This window comes from Hyperolius riggenbachi, chromosome 1 (assembly GCF_040937935.1).
Source record: "Hyperolius riggenbachi isolate aHypRig1 chromosome 1, aHypRig1.pri, whole genome shotgun sequence".
NCBI lineage: Eukaryota > Metazoa > Chordata > Amphibia > Anura > Hyperoliidae > Hyperolius > Hyperolius riggenbachi.
Window position 1 is genome coordinate 526,306,025 of NC_090646.1, and position 21,293 is coordinate 526,327,317.

Consider the following 21,293-nt stretch of genomic DNA (forward strand, 5'->3'; position numbering starts at 1 on the left):
AAAACGATTGGGCGCCGAATCGAGCTGCAAAATCGAGCCATGTATGCCCAGCAGAAATTTGCATGTTCTGCCTGTGTTAGCATGGATTAGCAGGTGCTCCAGCTACCACCCACAACCTATTCTGCTGGTGGGTTCACACACTGGAGGCTGACCAGATTATCTGTAGTGTGTACAGTTGGTATAGGGATAAGCACTTTAAAGAGAATCTGTATTGTTAAAATCGCACAAAAGTAAACATACCAGTGCGTTAGGGGACATCTCCTATTACCCTCTGTCACAATTTCGCCGCTCCCCGCCGCATTAAAAGTAGTCAAAAACAGTTTTAAAAAGTTTGTTTGTAAACAAACAAAATGGCCACCAAAACAGGAAGTAGGTTGATGTACAGCATGTCCACACATAGAAAATACATCCATACACAAGCAGGCTGTATACAGCCTTCCTTTTGAATCTCAAGAGATCATTTGTGTGTTTCTTTCCCCCTGCAGCTCACTGAAGTTACAAGCTAATTGTTTGTTTACTCTTGCAGACAGCTCTGCCCGGTTGTCTGTAATTCTGCAGTATGTGACTCATCAGTATGTAAACAGAGGATTTATCCAGCTTGTAAAAGATAAGAGAGCAGTGAAAAGCTAGCTAATGTAAATAACACACACACACAGGGGAGTGTGCATAGAGGGGGCATGCATAGCAGATCACACTGAAGAGTTGGCAGCCTTCCAGACACAGGAGGACAAGTCCGACAGGGGAAAGATAAGCTGATTTATTACAGAGATGGTAATAGTATAAAGTGCTGCAGTAAGCCAGAGCACATTATAATAGGTTTAGGAACTTGTAGGATGGTAGAAAACACAATGACATTTTTGTTACAGAGTCCCTTTAAGAACAGATGCAGATATAAATGTTTCTATATACTGAGATAAATCTCTTACCATTTGTCCTACACATAGACTGGCTGCTTCCATCATTGCTCCGTCTGCTATAGACCTCGCTGTCTCCTTCTCAATATGAGGATTTCCTGATAATAATTCTTCCACCACCTATATGGCAAGCAGAGTCAGGTTAAAATATTGTGCACCATTTTCTACACAACAGCCAATGTATAGCCTCTCATAGCCATTAAAGCCTCAAAACATAACCTATTTACAACAGCCTGTGAAGTATTAACTATGCTAATATGGAAATCATCTGATCTTCCCAACCAATCACCCAGGGTCAGTGCCCACCCTGATTTCAAGCAAGCTGAACACTCATTTCACATTATGTTGTTGAATATGATTGCCTTACATATGTTCAATTATAGTCTATTACCTTCCTTGCTCATAAACATTAAGAGTCCATTCAGTGGCATAGCTAGAAATCATGGGGCCCCATAGAAAAACTTTCATGGGGCCCTCAGATGAAGGCACTCTTATGCAATACCACCTGCGCCTACTCTATGGATATGAGTTAACTGGGCAATTTGCATTCTCATGCAGTCAACACTGCACATAGTCCATGGGCACTGAGACAAAGACAGAGGATAAAGAAACACTAGAAAGTTAATGGTGAATACATTAAGTACCACATGGACCCCCCTATTTTCCAGGGCCCTATAGCAGCTGCTATGGCTATTAATAGCATAATATTATAGCAATGTGATTCAATTATAATCTAATGGGGCTTTCACAGTGCAGTGCAGCTTGTTCCGATGCAGTTAATGCACAGTATGCTGTGCGATAACTGGGTAACGTGTATATAAATACAATAAATAAATAAATATTTACAGTGGCAATGAAGCATACTTTCATTGTACCATATGCCTCACTGTATGGTCGCACTGCAACGGTGACGTGCAGTGCAAATTTTCAGCTCCGTTGTGTTGCAATCTTATCGCAAAGGGCCCTGATCCACCCAAGTTTGGTCAAGGTTAGACTTTGTGCACTTCCTCTAAGTTCTGTCTATGTCACCCACTTGGATCAATAAGGAACACTCCCTATAACATTTCCTCCTGCTTTACTGCTGATGAAGTCCTGTCCCAGCACTTTCACTATCTCTTTCTATCCCAGAAGTCATATGTTCTGGTCTTTATATCAAAGCAGGGCGTATTTCCTAGCCTAAGCATACAAGAATCCTTCAATCCCTGTTTTCCCATCCCAGTATGTCTGTGCTTTGCCTTGCAATCACAGAAGAGGCGGCCTGATCCGCAGCTTCTAGTACTAACAGCCCCACTCCCTGTCTTCTGACCTCATGAGTGCATGCAGTCAGATTATCTCCCAGCAGTTAGGTGTAGACAATAGTGAGCGCCTCATCTGGAAATCATGGCCATAAAGCACTTATACGTACATCCCTGTATTCCTCCAAGGTGATCATGCTGTCGTTATCAGTGTCATACATGTTGAAAAGAACTGGAAGAAATAACAGCATATTATGAATGACCAGTAATAAAATCAGCTTACAATATATCAAGCAAAAATAAATGGTAAGGCTCAATTCCAGGAGACAAAATAGGTTACAAGCGCTACATACAAAAGTCCACTGATCAATGCATGAGCCCATGGGCTCATGCATTGATCAGTGGACTTTTGTATGTAGCGCTTGTAACCTATTTTGTTTTATGTTTGATTAGCTTGCACACAGCGGGGTAGCGCTCTACTTGTGAATTAATTACCTAAGAATTACTGACAATAATTGATGGAATTGTATAAATAACTGGTTGAGCGATTATCTATTTGTTTTATTCAATTCCAGGAGAAACAGGTTTTTGCTCTGGATGGTGTGCTAATGGGTTAGAAGTGAACTACATTTGGATTTGTATTGCTTATCCATTTTTTCCTACTCCTGAGAATCACCAACAGGAAACCTGGACATCTCTTGAAAAAAAAAGGTAAAAAAATAAAATATTTTTTTGTAAAAGGGAAACAGCGTCTCCAGATGCTGAAATTTGGCTAGTTTTCACACTGGTCGGGTGTTAACCATTTCAGCCCGCGGGGATTTTTAACCTTATGCAACGGAGCAATTTTCACCTCCCATTCATTCGCCAATAACTTTATCACTAATTATCACAATGAATTGATCTATGTCTTGTTTCTTTTTCCGCCACCAATTAGGCTTTCTTTGGGTGGTACATTTTGCTAAGAATTATTTTTTTCTAAATGCATTTTCACAGGAATATTAAGAAAAATATAGGAAAAATGCAATATTTCTCAGTTTTCTGCAATTATAGCTTTAAAATAATACATGCTACCATAATTAAAATCTATGTATTTTATTTGCCCATTTGTCTAGGTTATTACACCATTAAAATTTTGTCCCTATCACAATGTATGGCGCCAATATTTTATTTGGAAATAAAGGTGCATTTTTTCAGTTTTGCATCCATCACTATTTACAAGCTTATAATTTAAAAAATGTTCATAATATACCCTCTTCACATACATATTTACAAAGTTCAGACCCTTAGGTAACTATTTTATGTTTTGTTTTGTTTTAATTGTATTTTTTTTTCCATTAAAAATGTATGTAACTTGGGTAATTTTTAGTGTGGGAGTTAAACAGTTAATTTTAAATGTAATTTTAAATGTAATAATGTGAGTTTATTTTATTAAAAAATGTATGTAGATGTAGTTTTACTATTTAGCCACAAGATGGCCACAGTGAGATTTGTTTTTTTTTTTTTGTCCTGAAATCGAGAACTCGCTTCCAGAAAGCACTAAGAGGACGAGAAACTCTTTTTTTCTTCAGACCGCAGCCTCTGATGAGAAACCATCCTTTTTTTCTGCTGGGGACTTACATCAATGAATGGAAACCATGTTCCCATTCATTGATCTCCGGGCTACCGGGGAGTGGCACGAGGGCGCGTGCGCGATCTCGTGCTGAAGCCAGCAGCAGCACTGCAGCAGCCGCCTGGACATGAGGTTCACGTCCAGGCGGCATAAATGGTTAACAGCATATTAAATGAATGTCACTGGAAATTGTCGTGCGTTGTGTCGCGTTGGGCCAGATTTACCATAAGGCACTGTAGGCACGTGCCTACAGGCGCCCCCTTTGGGCGAAGGCGGGCCAGCTCCCCTAATGTATGTGTGCGTACGGCTCCCCTGGATGTACACTGGCTACAGCAAGCGGGAAGCGCGCAACCCCCACCACTGCTTGGCCGCTCTCAGCGCAAGTAGTTCTTCTCCCCTGATGCACGCATTGCACTTTGGCTGCTTGCAACGTGCATAGCCTCAGTGGAAGCAGCGGCAGTGGCACTCACGCACGGGGGATAGTACTTCCTGCCGCCTTGGTCCCCACTCCTTCTTCCATGTGCTTCCGTGCATCCTACAGCACCTGTCCTGGGAGAGAGGGGAGAGGAGCCTCAGTGGAAGCGGCGGCACTTATGCACGGTAGATAGTGCTTCCTGCCGTCCTGGTCCCCGCTCCGTCTTCCACGTCCTACAGAGCCTACCCTGGGAGAGAGGGAAGAGGCACACACAGCACGGCATCTGGAGATCACTACCAATGGCATATACAGAGGCAGAGCTGCCTTCTCCTTCAACTCGGCAGCCTGTGAATGGGCGCCTCAATACTGCTGCGGCTCCATAGAAAGTTTGTGACACAGTTCCAACTTCCACCTGCGATGTAAGTCTGCAGTTGTATTTTTTCTCTTTTCTGGGGGTGGTTTGATTATCTGTGTGTGTGTGTGTGGTGGTGGTGTGGGGTTTATTGGGGGTGGGGAGGGGGGGTGGGGTTTATTGAGGGTGGGGAGGGGGTCTGTGGGTATTGGGGGGAGGGGGTCTGTGAGTGTTGGTAGTGTGAGGTTTATGGGGGGGGCTGTGAGTGTTGGTAGTGTGAGGTTTATTGGGGTGGGGGGTCTGTGAGTGTTGGTAGTGTGAGGTTTATGGGGGGGGGGCTGTGAGTGTTGGTAGTGTGGGGTTTATTGGTGGGGTCTGTGGTGGTGTGGGTTAGTGTAAAGCCCGTATCCATAACACTTTTTTGCAGCAGTTTTTTTTCCGGCAACTTTTCAACGAACTAAGCTTAGTTTAACGACATGAGGTGCGGCAATAGTGACCGCCATGACGAATTCCGTTGTGGACCATCACTCAAATTCCCATAGACTCCCATGTTAATTACCGAAATCAAGTCTCGTTTGTGCTCACCGTTTATTCCCGTGGTAAGCAATTGCGAAAGATGGATTGGGGATCTGCTTATACGTCGCATCGTCGTTGCCGCGGTTCCCTGTTCCATCCAGGGTGAGTACTTAGCTTGACTAAGAAGACAAGCACTTATACTTACCTGTGGCTTCCTCCTTGGCTCGTCTGTTCCTGTCCTGTCTGGCCTGGTTAGAGCTGCAATTGGGCTTAGTCGCGCTCCACTGTGCATGCGCAGTAGTCCCAAACTACCGGGCTTGACAGGGAAGGAAAAGACGAGACCAGGAGGATTTAAGGATGCCAACGGCCTGCAGAGGGCTGGAGGAAGCCCCAGGTAAGGATAAATGCTTGTAGTTAGAAAGTCTTGTTTTTCCTTTATAAAGGCATGCTTTAGTGGGGGGGGGGGGGGGGGGTATGGAATGATTATTTTGCAGTCTGCAGTCTGCATGGAGGGAGGGTTTTTTGTCTAGGCTGCAAGCCGACTTAATGCTGGGTGGTGTGCAAAGGATTGGCCTGCTATTTGCCACGAGCACTAGTTTCCATGCAAACGCTGGCAGGTCCCCATGCGCATCTTGCTCAATCCCTGCTGTGTGTGTGCCCTATCTGGCTTTAATAAAGCCTGTGTTGTCTGTCTTTGTATAAGTAACGCTCTCATACACAAATGCTTAGCGATGCAGGCTTCAATAAAGCTGGAGAGGGCAGATACAGCAGGGATGGAGCAAGAGGTGCAAAGGGACATGCCTCGTACTCATGACAGGTAGCTGGGACAGTCTTTTGTGCGCCACCCTGTACTTTATTAGGCAGGGGAGGGGGTTGTCGCCTAGGCCACAGTAAGGCTTTACAGGGGGCATTTATCATCTGTGCCGCAGTCAGGCAAAGGCGTAACCATAGCCTCCACTACTGTGACTGCAGAAGGGCCTGGGGACTAAGGGAGTCCACCTCTCTTCCTGTACCAGATCGAAAAGTAGCAGAAAAATACAAACTCCAGCTCTGGGTCCTTATGTCTCTTCTTCACTGCCGCCATTCAGCGTGCAGACTCCATCAGGGTCCCGAATGCATGTCACGTGACATCAGGAACTGATCTAGGAACATTGCTGCATGCTGAATGGCTGCAGTGAAGAGGAGACCAGCCTACCCAGACTTCAAAGTAGGTATTCTTGCTCTGTTGCTCTTTTCATAAGAAAAGAGGTGTGGTTTTAAGGTGTGGTTTGTGCTGAGGGGCGGAGTTTAGGACACCAAAACATCTGTGCCTATAGGCTCCTGAGCAGTAAATCTGGATGGTTGCGTAGATTAGAATAATATAATCATATAGCAAATGCAATGCAATGATATTGTAATGGTATGTTCGGATTGGTGCATAAGCAGTGCGTTGCATGGAATCTGTTGGCACAGCCCAAGGCATGCTGGGTGCTACCAGACAACATGCATGTTTACAGTTGCAATGAAGCGTGCTTTTCATGAACTGTTTGATTCAGTGTATGTGTTGCAGGGCACATACAACACATGTTAGTGTGACTTTTCCCCTCTGCTGCATTGAGCTGCATACACTGTAAAGACAGGATCCCTACACCCCAGTGTGAAACTAACCTAATTCCAAACCATTTTCTCGATCACCATGTCCCCCCCCCCCCCCCAGTAATTTTTTCATGTGTACTGAGGGTACCATAGGTGATAGGGATATGCTATGTTGGCGGTGATCCAGAGGGTCTGTACCTCTTTGTACTAGTGTGACGAGGTGACCTGACATTAGTGGGGGGCGCTTTGTAGCTCCATCCCCCTTGCATGCGCACCAGTATCATTTCATTTTGTAATTACATGGTGCTGCATGCTGCTGGAGGGGATAATAGGGAGACGCCATGCCAGACTGGATCCAGCACAGTGGCCCTAGTGACATCCCAAAAAATGCCCACTTAATATTTATATTAAGTGGCACAGCGGCGAAGAATGGGTCCGGCAATGATCAAAGTTTAGGACTTATGCTGGGAATACACGGAGTGATAGTGTGTTATCAATCGAGCCGCTGATGGCTCGATTGATAATTTCCGACATGTCCGATCACCGCGCGGATCGATTCCCCGCTCGATACCCGCAGGCGGACAATAGCGGAAATCGAGCAGAAGATAAGGAAGCGCCCGCGGGACGAGCGGGATTCGATCCGGGCGGCCGCGGGAACGAGCGGGGATGCACGGGGACGTGGCGGGAGTCGATCGGATCGCTCCGCGTATTCCCAGCATTACTTTGATCTGAAAGAACCTACACTGTGCCAGATTTTATCCCACAACAGCGCTATCTAGCAGCAGCTAGTTTTCCTGTTTGACTACATTGCTCAACATTGGACTTATGGAGGAAAAGGCAGTGTCGGACATAGTTTGACATAGGATTGGTAAGGGTTAAGGTCATCTAACATGTCCCCAACAGAGCTCTGCAAACACAGCTGAATAATGAAAGTTATGTCTTCCTTTTTGCCATAGATCTCTTGTCAGAGGCCCTTGGTGCTCATATGCATGAAGTAACAGCATCTGATCAGCAGTTATCTTTGTTGTGATTCCTGAGCAGATTACACTACATAATCAAACTGATACAAGGATTAAAAAAATCTCCATAATGATTATGCCTTGTACAAGTTTTGCTAATCTGTTGCTAGTGTCATTATGACTTATCAGTATTGTTACAATTCTGTTTTACATGCAAATTTCATGCAGATGGCGTTTGCAATTGGGACAATCCTATGACACTCCCTGATGATCTTGATTCACCCTATTCCAAGCTGAATTGTTTGCATTAAACTTACATGCAGGGCAGGCTGAAATTACTGGCATTCCGCTGACCATCTCTAATCACTACATTCCAGAAGGCTGTGCAGAGGTCATTGAACCATTCACAGCAATCACAATACAAATAGTAAACCAAACTTCCTGTCACACTTGCCATGCTGAAGGAAACCAGAGCACAGAGAGACCTCAGCAACACAGAACTATTCCCATCCCCACATCAATGAGGCGATGGCTGCATGCAAATCCAGTGCTGTAACAGGTGCTCATTACAACAGTGCCTAGACAGTACCTCAGTGCCACAGGGCCTTCTGCCTCTGCATCTTTGCCTTCACAATTCAAGCAAACTCATAAATATTTTATATATACCTAATTTAAATTTCATTAGCTCAATTGAAGCAAACCAGACATTGCAGCTGATTTATTAAGATTTATTAAGCAAGTGTTAACAGTTTGTGATCCCTCGTCTTATTACAGCCATGATCACCAATCATATCCTATCAGTGGCGTAGCAATAGGGGAGATGCAGAGGTAGCGACCGCACCAGGGCCCCTGGACCAGAGGGGCCCAGTAGGGATGCTCCTTCAACCTCTTTATTAGTTCTTTATTGGTACTAATCTGGTAACGATCACCTCTGTATGTGCTTTGATTAGCTGTAGCCATTAATAGACTGCTCTCCTCTCCAGATTACAACCCTCTGACACTGCAGCTGTCCTTGGCAGGTTTTGGTGCTTAATATCAATTGTTATATATAGAGTAGGGATGATCAAAAAGATGCAGATACTTCCAAGATTATGCAAATGTATGTAAATTTTCACGCACATGATGGCTCACATGTATCGGAGCAAGGGTTGCTCCTAAACCATAGTACTAAGCATGGTTCCCTACCTAAGGGCTGGTTCAGACGGACGTTTGCAGAGCGTTTACAGCCAGCGTTCAGGGCTTGGTGTTAAACGCTCCCATTCAAGTGAATGGGAGCGTTTGTACCAAGCTTTCAAGCGCGTTTACACAAACGCGGCGTTTGGGTCCCGATTTTCCCTGGCGTTCAAGGAGCCCCTGGAAGCTACATGTAGCTTCCAGGGGAGGTTAACCGCGACGGCTAATGTCCCCCTAGGGGAAGAAAAAACGCGACCGCATCCAAACGCACACGAACGCTGCTGAACGCGACGCCAGCAAACGCAACGCCTCCAAACGTCCGTCTGAACCAGCCCTAATGCTTGGCTTCCTACTGGTGGCTAGGCAGCCCCAAGCATCATCTATGAGAGAATTGTGCTGCAGCCATGTAGTCAATGCCGGTGATTCATTTTTCAAAATATTATGTGTAAGTGAAAAGTCGTGATCATTCAACATTTACCGTTTACCATAGAGGCCAGGAAGATGGAGTCCTTTGTCCAGTAATAACCCTCATGGCTTTTAGCTTTACAGCTTTAGTGGATACATGGCAAGGGAGGGTCTAAAATCTCACCCCTGAAAAACATACTTTATTATGATTCCCCTGCAAAGCACACACAACTTTAAAGAGGGGTTCATACCAAATAGCTGACGGGTTGGTCCAATGATGGGCATGTATGAAGAATGGGGAATGATGTAGCCTTCTATGATGATTGCAGAGATACTGCCAACAGCATCTGTCCTCCACAGGCTCAGGAATTCAACTGATGTAATCCCACTGGCCCCACCTATGTTTATAGAGGTTGGCTGGGGTATGTCATTGACAGCAGGAAATTTAAGAGAGAGTTTAGCTCTACAACAAAAGTATTACAGATGCAGCTTGCATCATCTCTGCAATCAACACAGACCACACCTGAGATAAGATTTGGATACAACAAAGCTAACATGAGTCTTCCAGAAACTTGGGCAAACATTTCTAGCAAGACTTCTAACAGCTCAGAAGAGTTTAGAATTCAGAATTTGTAGGCAAAGACTGCAGTCCCATAGCAAAAGTCCAAAGCATACCTATGAAATCACTGCCGGGAGACTTGGGCCCAGGATATAGCCGCTATATGTCTAACCCTGCTCCTTCACAAGTCCCAGTGGTGTTAATTACTATTCGCCCTCCAGGTCCACGTGGATGGTGGGGAATGATGTAATTTGGCTTTCAGCTATTGTTGGCGGCCGAATTATAGTGTTTTAAAAGTAACTTCAGCTCCGTCTTCTGACGGCGCCGAAGTTACTCACTGTGCGCCGTAATTCCTATTACGGTCTGTGGTGGCGCAGGCTGCGCTCAAATCTCCTGCGCTGTTATTACAGCGCTCGAACTCCAAAAGTTTCCTTTACCATCAACGTGTACCTGAGACGATGGGTGGTAAAAGTTTTATACATACCTGGAGCTTCCTCCAGCCCTCTACCCACAGCTTGCTTGGTGGCGTCCAAAGCCTCCTGGATTCTCCCATAGCAGCCCCCATATCTTTGGCCAGTCTGAGCCAGTCGGTGCAGAGACAGTGGCCAAGCGGGCTCCCCGTCTCGCTCTTGCAGCCGTGCATGCGCAGTACGCTTGAGTGGCCACAGAGAACGGGGCTGCTTCCGGAGAATCCAGGAAGCTCTGGATGCCACTGAGGGAGCGATCTGTGTGGAGGGGGCAAGTATGTATAAAACTTTAACTTTCTGTTGTCTCAGGTTTACTTTACGGATATCTGTTTATTTCCTTTTAAAAGTTTCTATTAGCATTAAGGATACCTGTTTATCTCCTTTTACGAATCTCCTTTTGGGCACACAAAGGTGGGACGGGCTTCTTGTCCTTAACATTGGAGCACATGTGTTTTGAAATATACGAAGTTACCCCACCAATGATTAAAAAAAGAAAACATGTGGATTGGTATTTCCTGTTAGCAGAACCCCACAGTTCCAGGCTCTGCTTTCCTGGCCACGGAACATGCATTAAAAAAGAGTGGTTAATAAGGCGGGAGGGGGAAAAAAACATTTGTTTTTTTTTCAATAATGAAATCGAATGACTGTACTTTTGAGCTTGCAGGGCCAGGGACGTTTTATATAAATTTTCTCTATTTTAGCTTGTTTTAATTAGGAAGTCCGTGACTGAGATAGTAGCAAATGTAAATCAGGCCTGTAACTATACAAATGCTTTCAGCTTTGATAGTCTGTAAAGAACACTTACACTGTAACTTGTCTCTCCGGCAAGAAGTAATGGCTTCTTCATCAGCCTTTTCACAAAGAGGTCGAAAATAGGACATGATAATAAGAAATTTTTCAAAGTCAATTTGCTTTTCAAATCCATAAGTTCCTGTCCGAAGATTCCTGAAACAAATCATAATTATAGAATGCTTTATCTGTCTTTCTCAGCGTTGTTGAAGTATTTACCGATTTTGAAAATCCAGTGTTTACTAAGTACACCTTGTGCGTGTCACTTTATTTTTAGCACTCATTTCAAAAATAGAAATATGCAAATTATTTATACAGTTACATAGATTGAAACATTTTTTTTGCAGAATTCTGCATCAACACAGAATTATGTGCATCTCATTGCAAAGGGGACAATTGCCCTAGGGCCCCTGGGTCTGTAGGGGCCCCCAGGCTTCCCCCATTGCCCCGGTAAAATCGAATACGGCCGCCCCGGTCGCTGTGTAATACAGCTGCAGCGTGTGTGGTGGTGGGAGATAAGCAGCAGCAGGCAAGGGAGGCAGGAGAACATTGTTCACCTAGTGTAGTCACCTGCCACCTCACCGCTCGGTCCTGCATCTCTATCCACGCCATGGTTCCCTCCTTGTGTGTAGCAGCGACAGGCATATGACCTCACATCAGCGCCTGTGAGGAAGGAGGAGCTGTGCTGTAGCCGAGGGAAGATGGAGTGTGGAGTACTGCTGCCTTGGTGAGTGATGCTGCTGCACTTCCACTCCGCATGTTGCAGGGAGGGGCACAGGGAAAAGAGAGAGCTGCATTTCTGCTGGGAATAGTTACCGTGGGGGAATAGGGGCATAGAGACCACCGTGTTGGAGGACCCTCATTCATAGAAGGTGCTAGCTGGGGACCTCTTGCATTCCCCCATCCCAATAGAGATGTATTAAAATCTGGCATATTGCCAGGACTCAGTGGCTTCTCTGCAGTCTCCTCCTGTCTCAAATCCCCCTTTCTCTGTTTGGGATGGGGCATCACAGCTGCACTACAAGAACTGGTGACCATTATGGCACATTTGACAGCCGGCTTTGGGGCCCTGGGGGGTGAATTAATTGCCGTGAAGGGGGGGGGGGGAGTGCAGGGAGACTCAGAGAGCAATCGGCTCTCATAGGCTGATGTCTATGAGAGCCAATCGCTGTGATTTGCTGCCGGGGGAAGGGAGAAATAAACAGAAAAATAACAATTTTATTAAAAAAATAAAATAAATAGATTAATTTAAAAAAACAAACAAACACTGTGCAGCAGCGATCAGAGCCCACCAACAGAAATCTCGGTTAGTGGGCTGAAAAGGAAGGGGGGAATCACTTGTGTGCTGAGTTGTACTGCCCTGCAGTGAGCCCTTTTTATGGCCCATACTCACGGGCTACAATTGTCGCCGCAACACGCGGCGCGCGCGTGTTGCGCCGACAGGTCGCCCGTGAGTATGGGCAGTTGAACGGGCGCGCACCCCGAACTGTCGCCCGTCTCTGATGTCGCCAGGCGATTGAAATGTTCAATCACCTGGCGACAGTCGCCGCCGCAACTCCGCCGCAGCTGTCACTAGTCCGCGTGAGTACGAGGACTAGCGACAGCAACCTCCATTGAGGTATGCAGAGCTTCCGGCGGGGGGAGGAGGAACGTCGGCGACAGCTTCCGTCGCGCCGCTGGTCCCTCTTCCACGTGTGTACGCGGAGGGACCTGGCGAGGAGCTGTCGCCGGCCTGTCGCCCACACGCTCACGCGTGCTGGCGACAGGCCACTTTTGCAGCCCGTGAGTATGGGCCATTAAAGCTGCAGTGGCCTGAATTGTAAAAAATAGCCTGGTCACTAGGGGGTTTTAAGCCTACGGTCCTTAAGAGGTTAAATGCAGAGATAGAATTTGTTATAACTTTATCCAATGGAAAGATATCCGGCATATTAACCACGCTAACGATAGATCCTCTTTCTAAGCAGGCGTAAAAATCTTTTTTCCTGCTCATGCAGTTCATGTCCTCTTGTACTTTGTACAGACCTGGGGATAAAAAGCTTCTTTTCTAAGCTTTTGTATTGCCTTTGATGTATTTCTAAATCTAATTAGATCACTTCTAAATCGTCTATTTTCCAAGATAAATAACCACAGTATGTCTATTATTTCTTTCTAAGTGAGAACTGTTAGCCCTTTGATCCATTTGGTAGCACATTTTCAAATACTCCAGTGTCTCTCCTGTAATGTGCTACCCAAAACTGTATTCCATACTGCAGATGGGTTCCCTCAATGAATTTATATAAGGTCGGTAGTGCACTAGTATTGCATCATTTTATTTTTTTATGCATCACAAAACCTTATTTGCTTTTGCTTGGCAATGCACACAGTTGCTAAACTTATAATCCACCAGTATACCCACATCTTTTTTAGGTCTTTTATGTTCCCAACTGTTTCCCATTCAGTTTATATGGATCTATGCCTTTGACACTGCCAAGATGCATAACCTTACATGTATCAACAATAAACTTAATCTACCGTATACCTGCCCATATGCATTTGAAATCCTTCTGTTTTATGCCAATATTGTGCTGAGTGTTGATAATTGTACATAATTTTATATCTACAAAGATGGCAACATTTTTTTATATTCCACCCACTCTATTCTTTATTCATAAACTGAAGAGAACTGGCTCCAGTACTGACCCTTGTGCTACCCCACTGTTACGTTTTCCTTTGATTTTCTAAGGATGTTGAAAACTGGAGCTCCTTAGTGATACGTCATACATGGGCTGGGAAAAAAATTGACTGCTCTTGAATGGCAAAAATTCGTACTACTCAATTAGATCATATTAGCACAATGACGGTTTCTGAAAGTCTAGTGACTTAGTAGCTATGATAAAGCCGTCTCATGCATGTACAGCAGCAACGGTGAGCTAACATTTGTCTTCACATTGCAAGCACTTCAAAATAATGCAGTGCAGGTTTGCTGAACTGTTCTCTGGAATTCTCCAAAGTTCTCTAGCTCTCCTAAATTAGCTGCATATTGGAAGAAGTAGCAGCCCCACTCCATGTTTTCTTGTCTGCTATCTCTTCTGCCTTTACAGTTTATGCAACCTTTAATTCTCTTGCTGGTGAAAGTGTGAATATACAGTAGTTTCAGCAGTATCACTGCAGCGCCTTTTCTTTGATGAGTTCAGTATGATGAGAACATTGGGCTGTCTTACATCACAATACAAAGTTCAATAACTTGGAATGATACAAGGCTAGATAAACAAATGAAATTAATAAACAGATATCCTTAAAAAGACACTGAAGTGAAAAAAAAATGATGATATAATGAATTAGTTGTGTAGTACGGATAATTACTAGAACATTAGTAGCAAAGAAAATATTATCATATTATTTTCAGTTATATAGTTGTTTTTTTTTTATAACATTGCATCATTCTCTAATATTTGCAGTTTACACGTTACTCAGCATTCTAAATGATTTTACAGAGCAGGCTAGTGAACTTTAGTGAACTTTTGAATCCTTCTCTGCAGAGAAACTGAAAATACAGTTACATTGACAGACACTTGAGATAATAAGCTTCAGAAGACAGAGCTCTCTGTGACTTTAAAGGTCGTGGAGCTCAATGGCTCTTTTGCATAGATAACAACTGGAGTTTCTTAACTCTTCCTGTACTGGAAACAATATTAGACTAATGTCTCTGCTCCTAATGTTTTATTTCTTAGTTGTACTACACATACAAATCATTATATCATAATTTTTTTTGCTTCAGTGTCTCTTTAAAGCAAACCTAAACCGAAAAATAAACGCTGCTCATTGTTCATGGATCCCTCCTGGTACTAGCAACTCTAGTGCCTTCCAGAAGTTCTTTGCAAATGGCACAGAGCTATTCTGAAGTGCACAGGCACAAGTTACGAACTGCTCCTGTGCAGTGAATGACAACACTCGTGGAGGAGTGCTTGCATTTGCCATGCTTGCGCATGCTGCCGCTAGGGGTATGTTCCTAGTTTTACTGTTCAACTGGAGGATTGGGGAAGGGGAATGGGGGAACTATGAGGACAACAAGCAGCGCCAGGACACTAAGTAAAAGGTAATATAACCCACCATGGGATTTATACATTTTTTTGTCAAGGGCACTGTACACATCCTTAAAAGCACATTCAGCTGCCTGCTGTTGAATTTGACCTCTGGTTCATTAGTAAATGCAAGAACTTGAAGAGAAGAAAATTGCTAACCAGATATTATACTGAACTAGGGTTAATGCTGTCACTGTTCATTATGAGGCCAGTCTATATTTGGAACTGCATCTCAGACACTAGATGAACTGCAATGTTCTAGTGGGTGGGGATCCATCCGATGGACTGCAATCTGTCATGGTTCAATACAGGCATTAATGTATCATTGCATGTGCTGGGGGGAAAAACAAATACAGCAAATTAATAAAATGTGCTATTGTAACCTAAGGCAAAGTCTTCTTACTGCTGTGCTGTACTGTACTCGGATACCATTTCAGCGCCGTTTCAATTTAACTCCATCTTTCATCACATTAGTAGCCCGAGGAAAATCCTGCTTTTAATACATACATTAGTTTTCTGCTTGTAATACATACATTAACCTTCAGTTACTCTAATTTAGTACACCTTTCAGATGGCTGTTTATCTTGGTACTGTGCTGGAGTCTGTGGAACCTTATGATGCCTTAGAAAGGAAGTGGTGATCATCTGCTTAAAGGAATACTGTAGGGGGAATCGGGGGAAAATGAGTTGAAGTTACCCGGGGCTTCTAACGCTCCCCCGCAGACATCCTGTGCCCGCGCAGCCACTCCCCAATGCTCCGGCCCCGCCTCTGGGTCACTTTTGGAATTTCAGACTTTAAAGTCTGAAAACCACTGCGCCTGCGTTGCCATGTCCTCGCTCCCGCTGATGTCACCAAGAGAGTACTACGCAGGCCAAGTATGGTCTGTGTCTGCACCATGCGCTACTGATGACATCAGGGGAAGCGAGGACACGGCAACCCAGGCGCAGTGGTTTTCAGACTTTAAAGTCTGAAATTCCAGAAGTGAACTGGAGGCGGGGCCGGAGCATCGGTGAGTGGCTGCGTGGGCACAGGATGTCTGCGGGGGACCATTAGAAGCTCCAGGTAAGTTCAACTCATTTTCCCCCAACCCCCCTACAGTGTCCCTTTAATGTGAGCTACATTCCCCATCACACAGATAATAAAACAAGAAATAGACAACAATATAAATGCTGAGAACAGCCTTTAAAGAGGAACTTTAACCCAAGTTTGAACTTCATTCTAATCAGTAGCTGATACCCCCTTTCACATGAGAAATCTTTACCTTTACTCGAATAGATCATTGGGGGGGTCTGCATGTCTACTATTGTGGTGAAACCCCTCCCACGGTGTGATGTCATGACCATAGTCCTGACAGTTTATGTGTGAGGCTCATTGCATAGTGGGAAATAACGGCTTTTTCCAACTGCCAAGCAAGCGATATCTCCCTGTGTGCATAGAACTCTCAGTATCGAACATTCCGTACAGACCACCTGGCAGGACTAATGATGTCACCACCAGTGATGCATTTCAGAAAGTAAATCAGGGAGAGGAAATGGGCAAACACTGACTAAATAGTCTGTAAATGAATATTGTAAAAAAGAAGCAATTTTATTCATTAATTCATTCATGTTAATTTCACTACAGTTACTCTTTAACTGTAGCTTACCTTTTATCAAAGAATGCATTTATAATTTTTTTTCGGATAGGATTCTGATGTAGATCGGTGATGTTTTCCAAATCCGCTTTGCTAGAAAAAAAGAAAGAAAAGAAAATGAGTAAAACTTGAACAAAATGCCAAAGCAAATCAGGATAGGCTTAAAATAGTACCAGGCATAGCATTTGACTTTAGCAAAAACTCTACAAAGCAATTACAGTATTGTATAATTTTGAAGTGCTGTTATTATGAGTGCTCATTAATGTTGGTGTTTTTCTAGTCATTAATTAGCTGAACAGTGTGTTTTATCTGCATGTTGGGGTGCTAATGGTCAGTATGATGGGGTAGGCCACGCAGGGGTTCAACATAGGAAAAAAAAAGTTTCACTGATTGGTTAGAGTTGAGCCGGATTAAGGCTAAATGGAGCCCTAAGCAAAATAACTGATTTGGGCCCCCCCCATCATGTCGTAATAGAATCAGAAGATGCAGCTGCACAGCAACATGCTGCACACACCGGGGCAGCCGAGCTACTGGTTGCTATGGGCAACAGCCCGCTTTCCTCTGTGGGTGCACAATGCAGGGAATAGCAGCGGCAAAATGCAGAGTGAGAGATGAATGGCTGGGACATTTGCACTCGGGCTGGGGCACCCCTGTGAAGAGGGCGCCAGATATCAGGGCAGCAGCACTTTCCCCCTGCTTCTCCAGCCTGGCAACAGCAGAAAGCTCTGGACACCGCCAAACCGGAAGCCGTTCCCCAGACAGAATTACATAACCACCCCCACCACCGAACAACCGATTTCCTCCCAAACTAGACAGCCACTCCATCCCAGTGAATACGATAGTCCAGCAGAGAAGGCAGCCGCAGCCGCAGCGGGGGAGAATGACAGCACCAGATGACTCACATTCACCTATTGCAATTCAAGCAATAGAGGTCCCGTCAAGTCGTCCTGTGTAATACAATGTAACTGTGGAAAGATGCATATCATTTTGAAGATCTCTTTCTCCTCTTTCCAATGATAGATAAACTGCCACCCTACGCCTTTTAGTTTTCGCTATTTTTGCGATCGAAATTGCTGTGGCCGTGATTACGATCGCGAACATAGCAAAAACTAAAAGGCATAGGGCGGCCGTTTATATATCATTTGAAAGAGGAGAAAGGGAGTTTTAAAATGATATGCATCTTTCCATAGTTACTGCACTGCTCGGAGTCCCTTTAACCATTATACCATCCAGCCACCGCTGACAGGATGGCGAGGGCTGGTTTATGTGCTGATGGGGTCCCTTTGACTCTGAATGGGGCCCCAAGCAACTGCTTTTGTTGCCTGGTCGGTAATCCGGCCCTGGTCAGTATTTTCTTCCTGGAGAACAAACCACGTCTTTATTATTCAGTTCCCTACTGCAAACTCTGTGGGATTTCAGTTGGTGGGTATATTTGTATATGTGTCAGGATTCCCTCACTGACCTTATTTAGTTATATGGGAATTGATGTCAGCACAGGACACACAAACACAGAACACAAATACAGAACATTTATATCACGCTTTTCTCCTGGTGGACTCAAAGCACCAGAGCTGCAGCCACTAGGGCACACTCTATAGGCAGTAGCAGTGTTAGGGAGACTTGCCTACACTACACGATGTATACAATACACAATGGCGTAGTGGCTACATCTCTCACTTTGCAGGACTTGGGTCCCCAGATCAAATCTGGGTCAGGACACTATCTGCACAGAATTTGTAAGTTCTCCCCATATTTGTGTTCACTGTCCTTCTTAATCCTAAAAACATACAGTACTAGTAGATAAACTGGTAAGGCACCTTCCCCACATAAAAGCATCAAGAAACACGGAACTTGCGTTCTCACACAATTTTCGCCAATGCGACTACGATTCTGAAGAATCACAATGCGACACGGTGAATCGCAATGCATAGATGGGGACATCACACCCTGCAGCCTATGCACTTCTAATATCCCTGCAGATCGGGTGCATCGCAATGTCGCAAAATGAGGCTGATGCCGCAAATGTGGGGAAGGAGCCTTAGACTATGCTAGGGGCATTATAACTATGGCAGGAGTAAGCTTGTGAGCTCCTCTGAGGGTAAATTAGTAACAGAACGAGGACTATGGACTCTGTAAAATGTTACAGCAGGTATCAGCGCTACACAAATACACAGTTACTATAAGGACCCTGCAATGAAGATTAGAAACCGGGATAGAAGAAGACATCACTACCATAATAATAATTGTTATTTCAAAAACAATGGCCTCAATTCACTAAGCTTATCTTCTGTCTTTAATAACGTTTCTAGAGTTATCACCATGGTGACAGGCAGGGGCGTTCCTAGGGTCCCTGGAGATCGGGGGCACCTGTGGGCACTAGGCGGGGGAGGAGGTGTGGGGCAAAAATGGGCGTGACCATACAGTGAGTGCGCGTGGCCATGGGTGGGGCCAAATGTACATGAGCTTAGCAGCAATGTAAGCTACACTTGACGGGCCTGCCCATCAAAATATTGGATGGAGCCCCGTCCTTTATTTAGATAATTTACAATCAGTATAGGCATAGATCAAAGCTGTATACGCACATACAATTTTGATTGGTCAATCACTGACCAATTTTACCACCCCCATGCAGTAAGTGGGCCAACAGACAATGCATTTGATGAACTGAGCTAAAATTGGCTAATCAAAATTGCATGTGTGTACCAGGCTTTACAGCTAATACTGTACATACTGAAAGTAGCAGGGATCAGCATACAATACAGCTGGTTTAAAATCAGTAAAGGCGCAGAATAACACCTTATACTGTGCACACTGGAGGTAGATCAGCACACAGTGCAGGCACTAGAGAACAGCTTATACTGTACATACTGTAGGCAGCAGAGATCAGCACACTGCCTGCAGCTAGCGCGCCCAAAAATATGAGGGTTACGTTGTGTGTTACGCTACGCATGCCCAACGAAAAATGGGTGTGGCCATGGACCAGAATGTGGGTGTGGTCACGGGTGGAGACAAATTTACATGAACCTAGCAATGGTGGGACATTAGATTAAGACAGTGGTGGTGGACCTTTTGGAGGCCGAGTGCCCAAACTGCAACCCAAAAGTAACTTATCTATCGCAACAGCAATTTAAACTAAATACTGTACAAACGTTTTAACTCATACATGAACATTATGGAAAATCCAAGTTGAAAATAAACTGTGAAGATAAAAATTTCATCCATCCTACTCCTGAAAAATGCATGATGATGATTCAGCTTTTCCCATAGTCTCGCAGTTAGCAATCATGTGACCACCAACAAGACAAATTCAGCAATCATGAGGCCCCTATCAAGACAAATTCAGCAATCATGAGGCCCCCAACAAGACAAATTCAGCAATCATGAGGCCCCCAACATGACAAATTCAGCAATCATGAGGCCCCCAACAAGACAAATTCAGCAATCATGAGGCCCCAAACAAATCATGAGGCCCCCAACAAGACAAATCCAGCAATCATAAGGCCCCCAACAAGACAAATTCAGCAGTCATGAGGCACATAAATAGACAGCATTTCACATAAATTTGCAGAATGCCCCCTTAATATGGTAGACACCTCTCACCTAGTTTCTGAATTCTCCTCTACTGGCTGCTGTGCCTGGCAATACTGGTTTTGGCTGGATTGGGGATGATGTGCGGGCTGAAAGGCCTGGCAGTGATGCTGTGGCCTGGCTGGCGGTGATGATGCGGCTGGGTTGGCTGGCGGTGATGCTGTGGCCGATGCTGTGGCTGGGTTGGCTGGTGGTGATGCTATGACCTGGCTGGCGGTAATGCTGGGCTGTGCTTTGCTGGTTGAAGTAAATTCTGGCCTGACTGGTGGTGATGCTGTGGCCTTTTTGACAGTGATTCTGGGATGGTTGGCTGGTGGTGATGCTGGGCTGGCTGGCCTGGATAGTTTACGTAGTGACAGATGCCCCCTAGTTAAGGTAGCACCAGGAGTCCCCCAGTTAAGTAGTGACAGGAGCACCCCAGTTCAGGCAGTGAAAGGAGCCCCCCAGCTCATTTAGTGACAGGAGCCCCCAATGTATGTACTGACAGGTGCCCCCCAGTTCAGGTAGTGACAGGGACCCCCCAGTGTATGTCGTGACAGGAGCCCCCAGTTTAGGTAGAGACAGGAGCCCCCCAGTTTAGGTAGTGAGTGACAGGGATCCCCAGGTTAGGTAGTGAGTGACAGGGACCCCCAGGTTAGGTAGTGAGTGACAGGAACCCCCTAGGTTAGGTAGTGAGTGACAGGCACCCCCCAGGTTAGGTAGTGAGAGACAGGGACCCCCAGGTTAGGTAGTGAGTGACAGGGACCCCCAGGTTAGGTAGTGAGTGACAGGCGCCCCCCAGGTTAGGTAGTGAGTGACAGGGACCCCAGGTTAGGTAGTGACAGGGACCCCCAGTTAGGTAGTGAAAGGCGCCTCCCTTACCTTGACAGCCAGCGTCAGACCCAGCCAGGAGCGTAACTAGGAATTGCCGCCCCCCCCTACAGAAATTCTGAGCGGGCCCCCTTCCCCCTCTCCCGGGCCCACTCAGGGTCATTTTTGGGTGCTTGAGGGGTTGCAGCATGAGGGGAGAGCTTGGTGGCAAGTCGGTGGGGAGGGGGGACGGT

General features: G+C 45.2%; 1 protein-coding gene across 1 annotated transcript in view; it reads right to left on the reverse strand.

The window, feature by feature from the left end:
• Positions 1-21,293, reverse strand: part of TESC (tescalcin) — a 130,541-nt gene that overhangs the window by 14,550 nt on the left and 94,698 nt on the right. Inside the window, exons 3-6 of the mRNA XM_068271631.1 lie at positions 16,675-16,755; positions 10,985-11,124; positions 2,320-2,381; positions 927-1,034 (exon numbers count right to left, since the gene is read on the reverse strand). Coding sequence (XP_068127732.1) covers positions 927-1,034; positions 2,320-2,381; positions 10,985-11,124; positions 16,675-16,755 — 391 coding nt within the window. The remainder of the gene's footprint in view (positions 1-926; positions 1,035-2,319; positions 2,382-10,984; positions 11,125-16,674; positions 16,756-21,293) is intronic.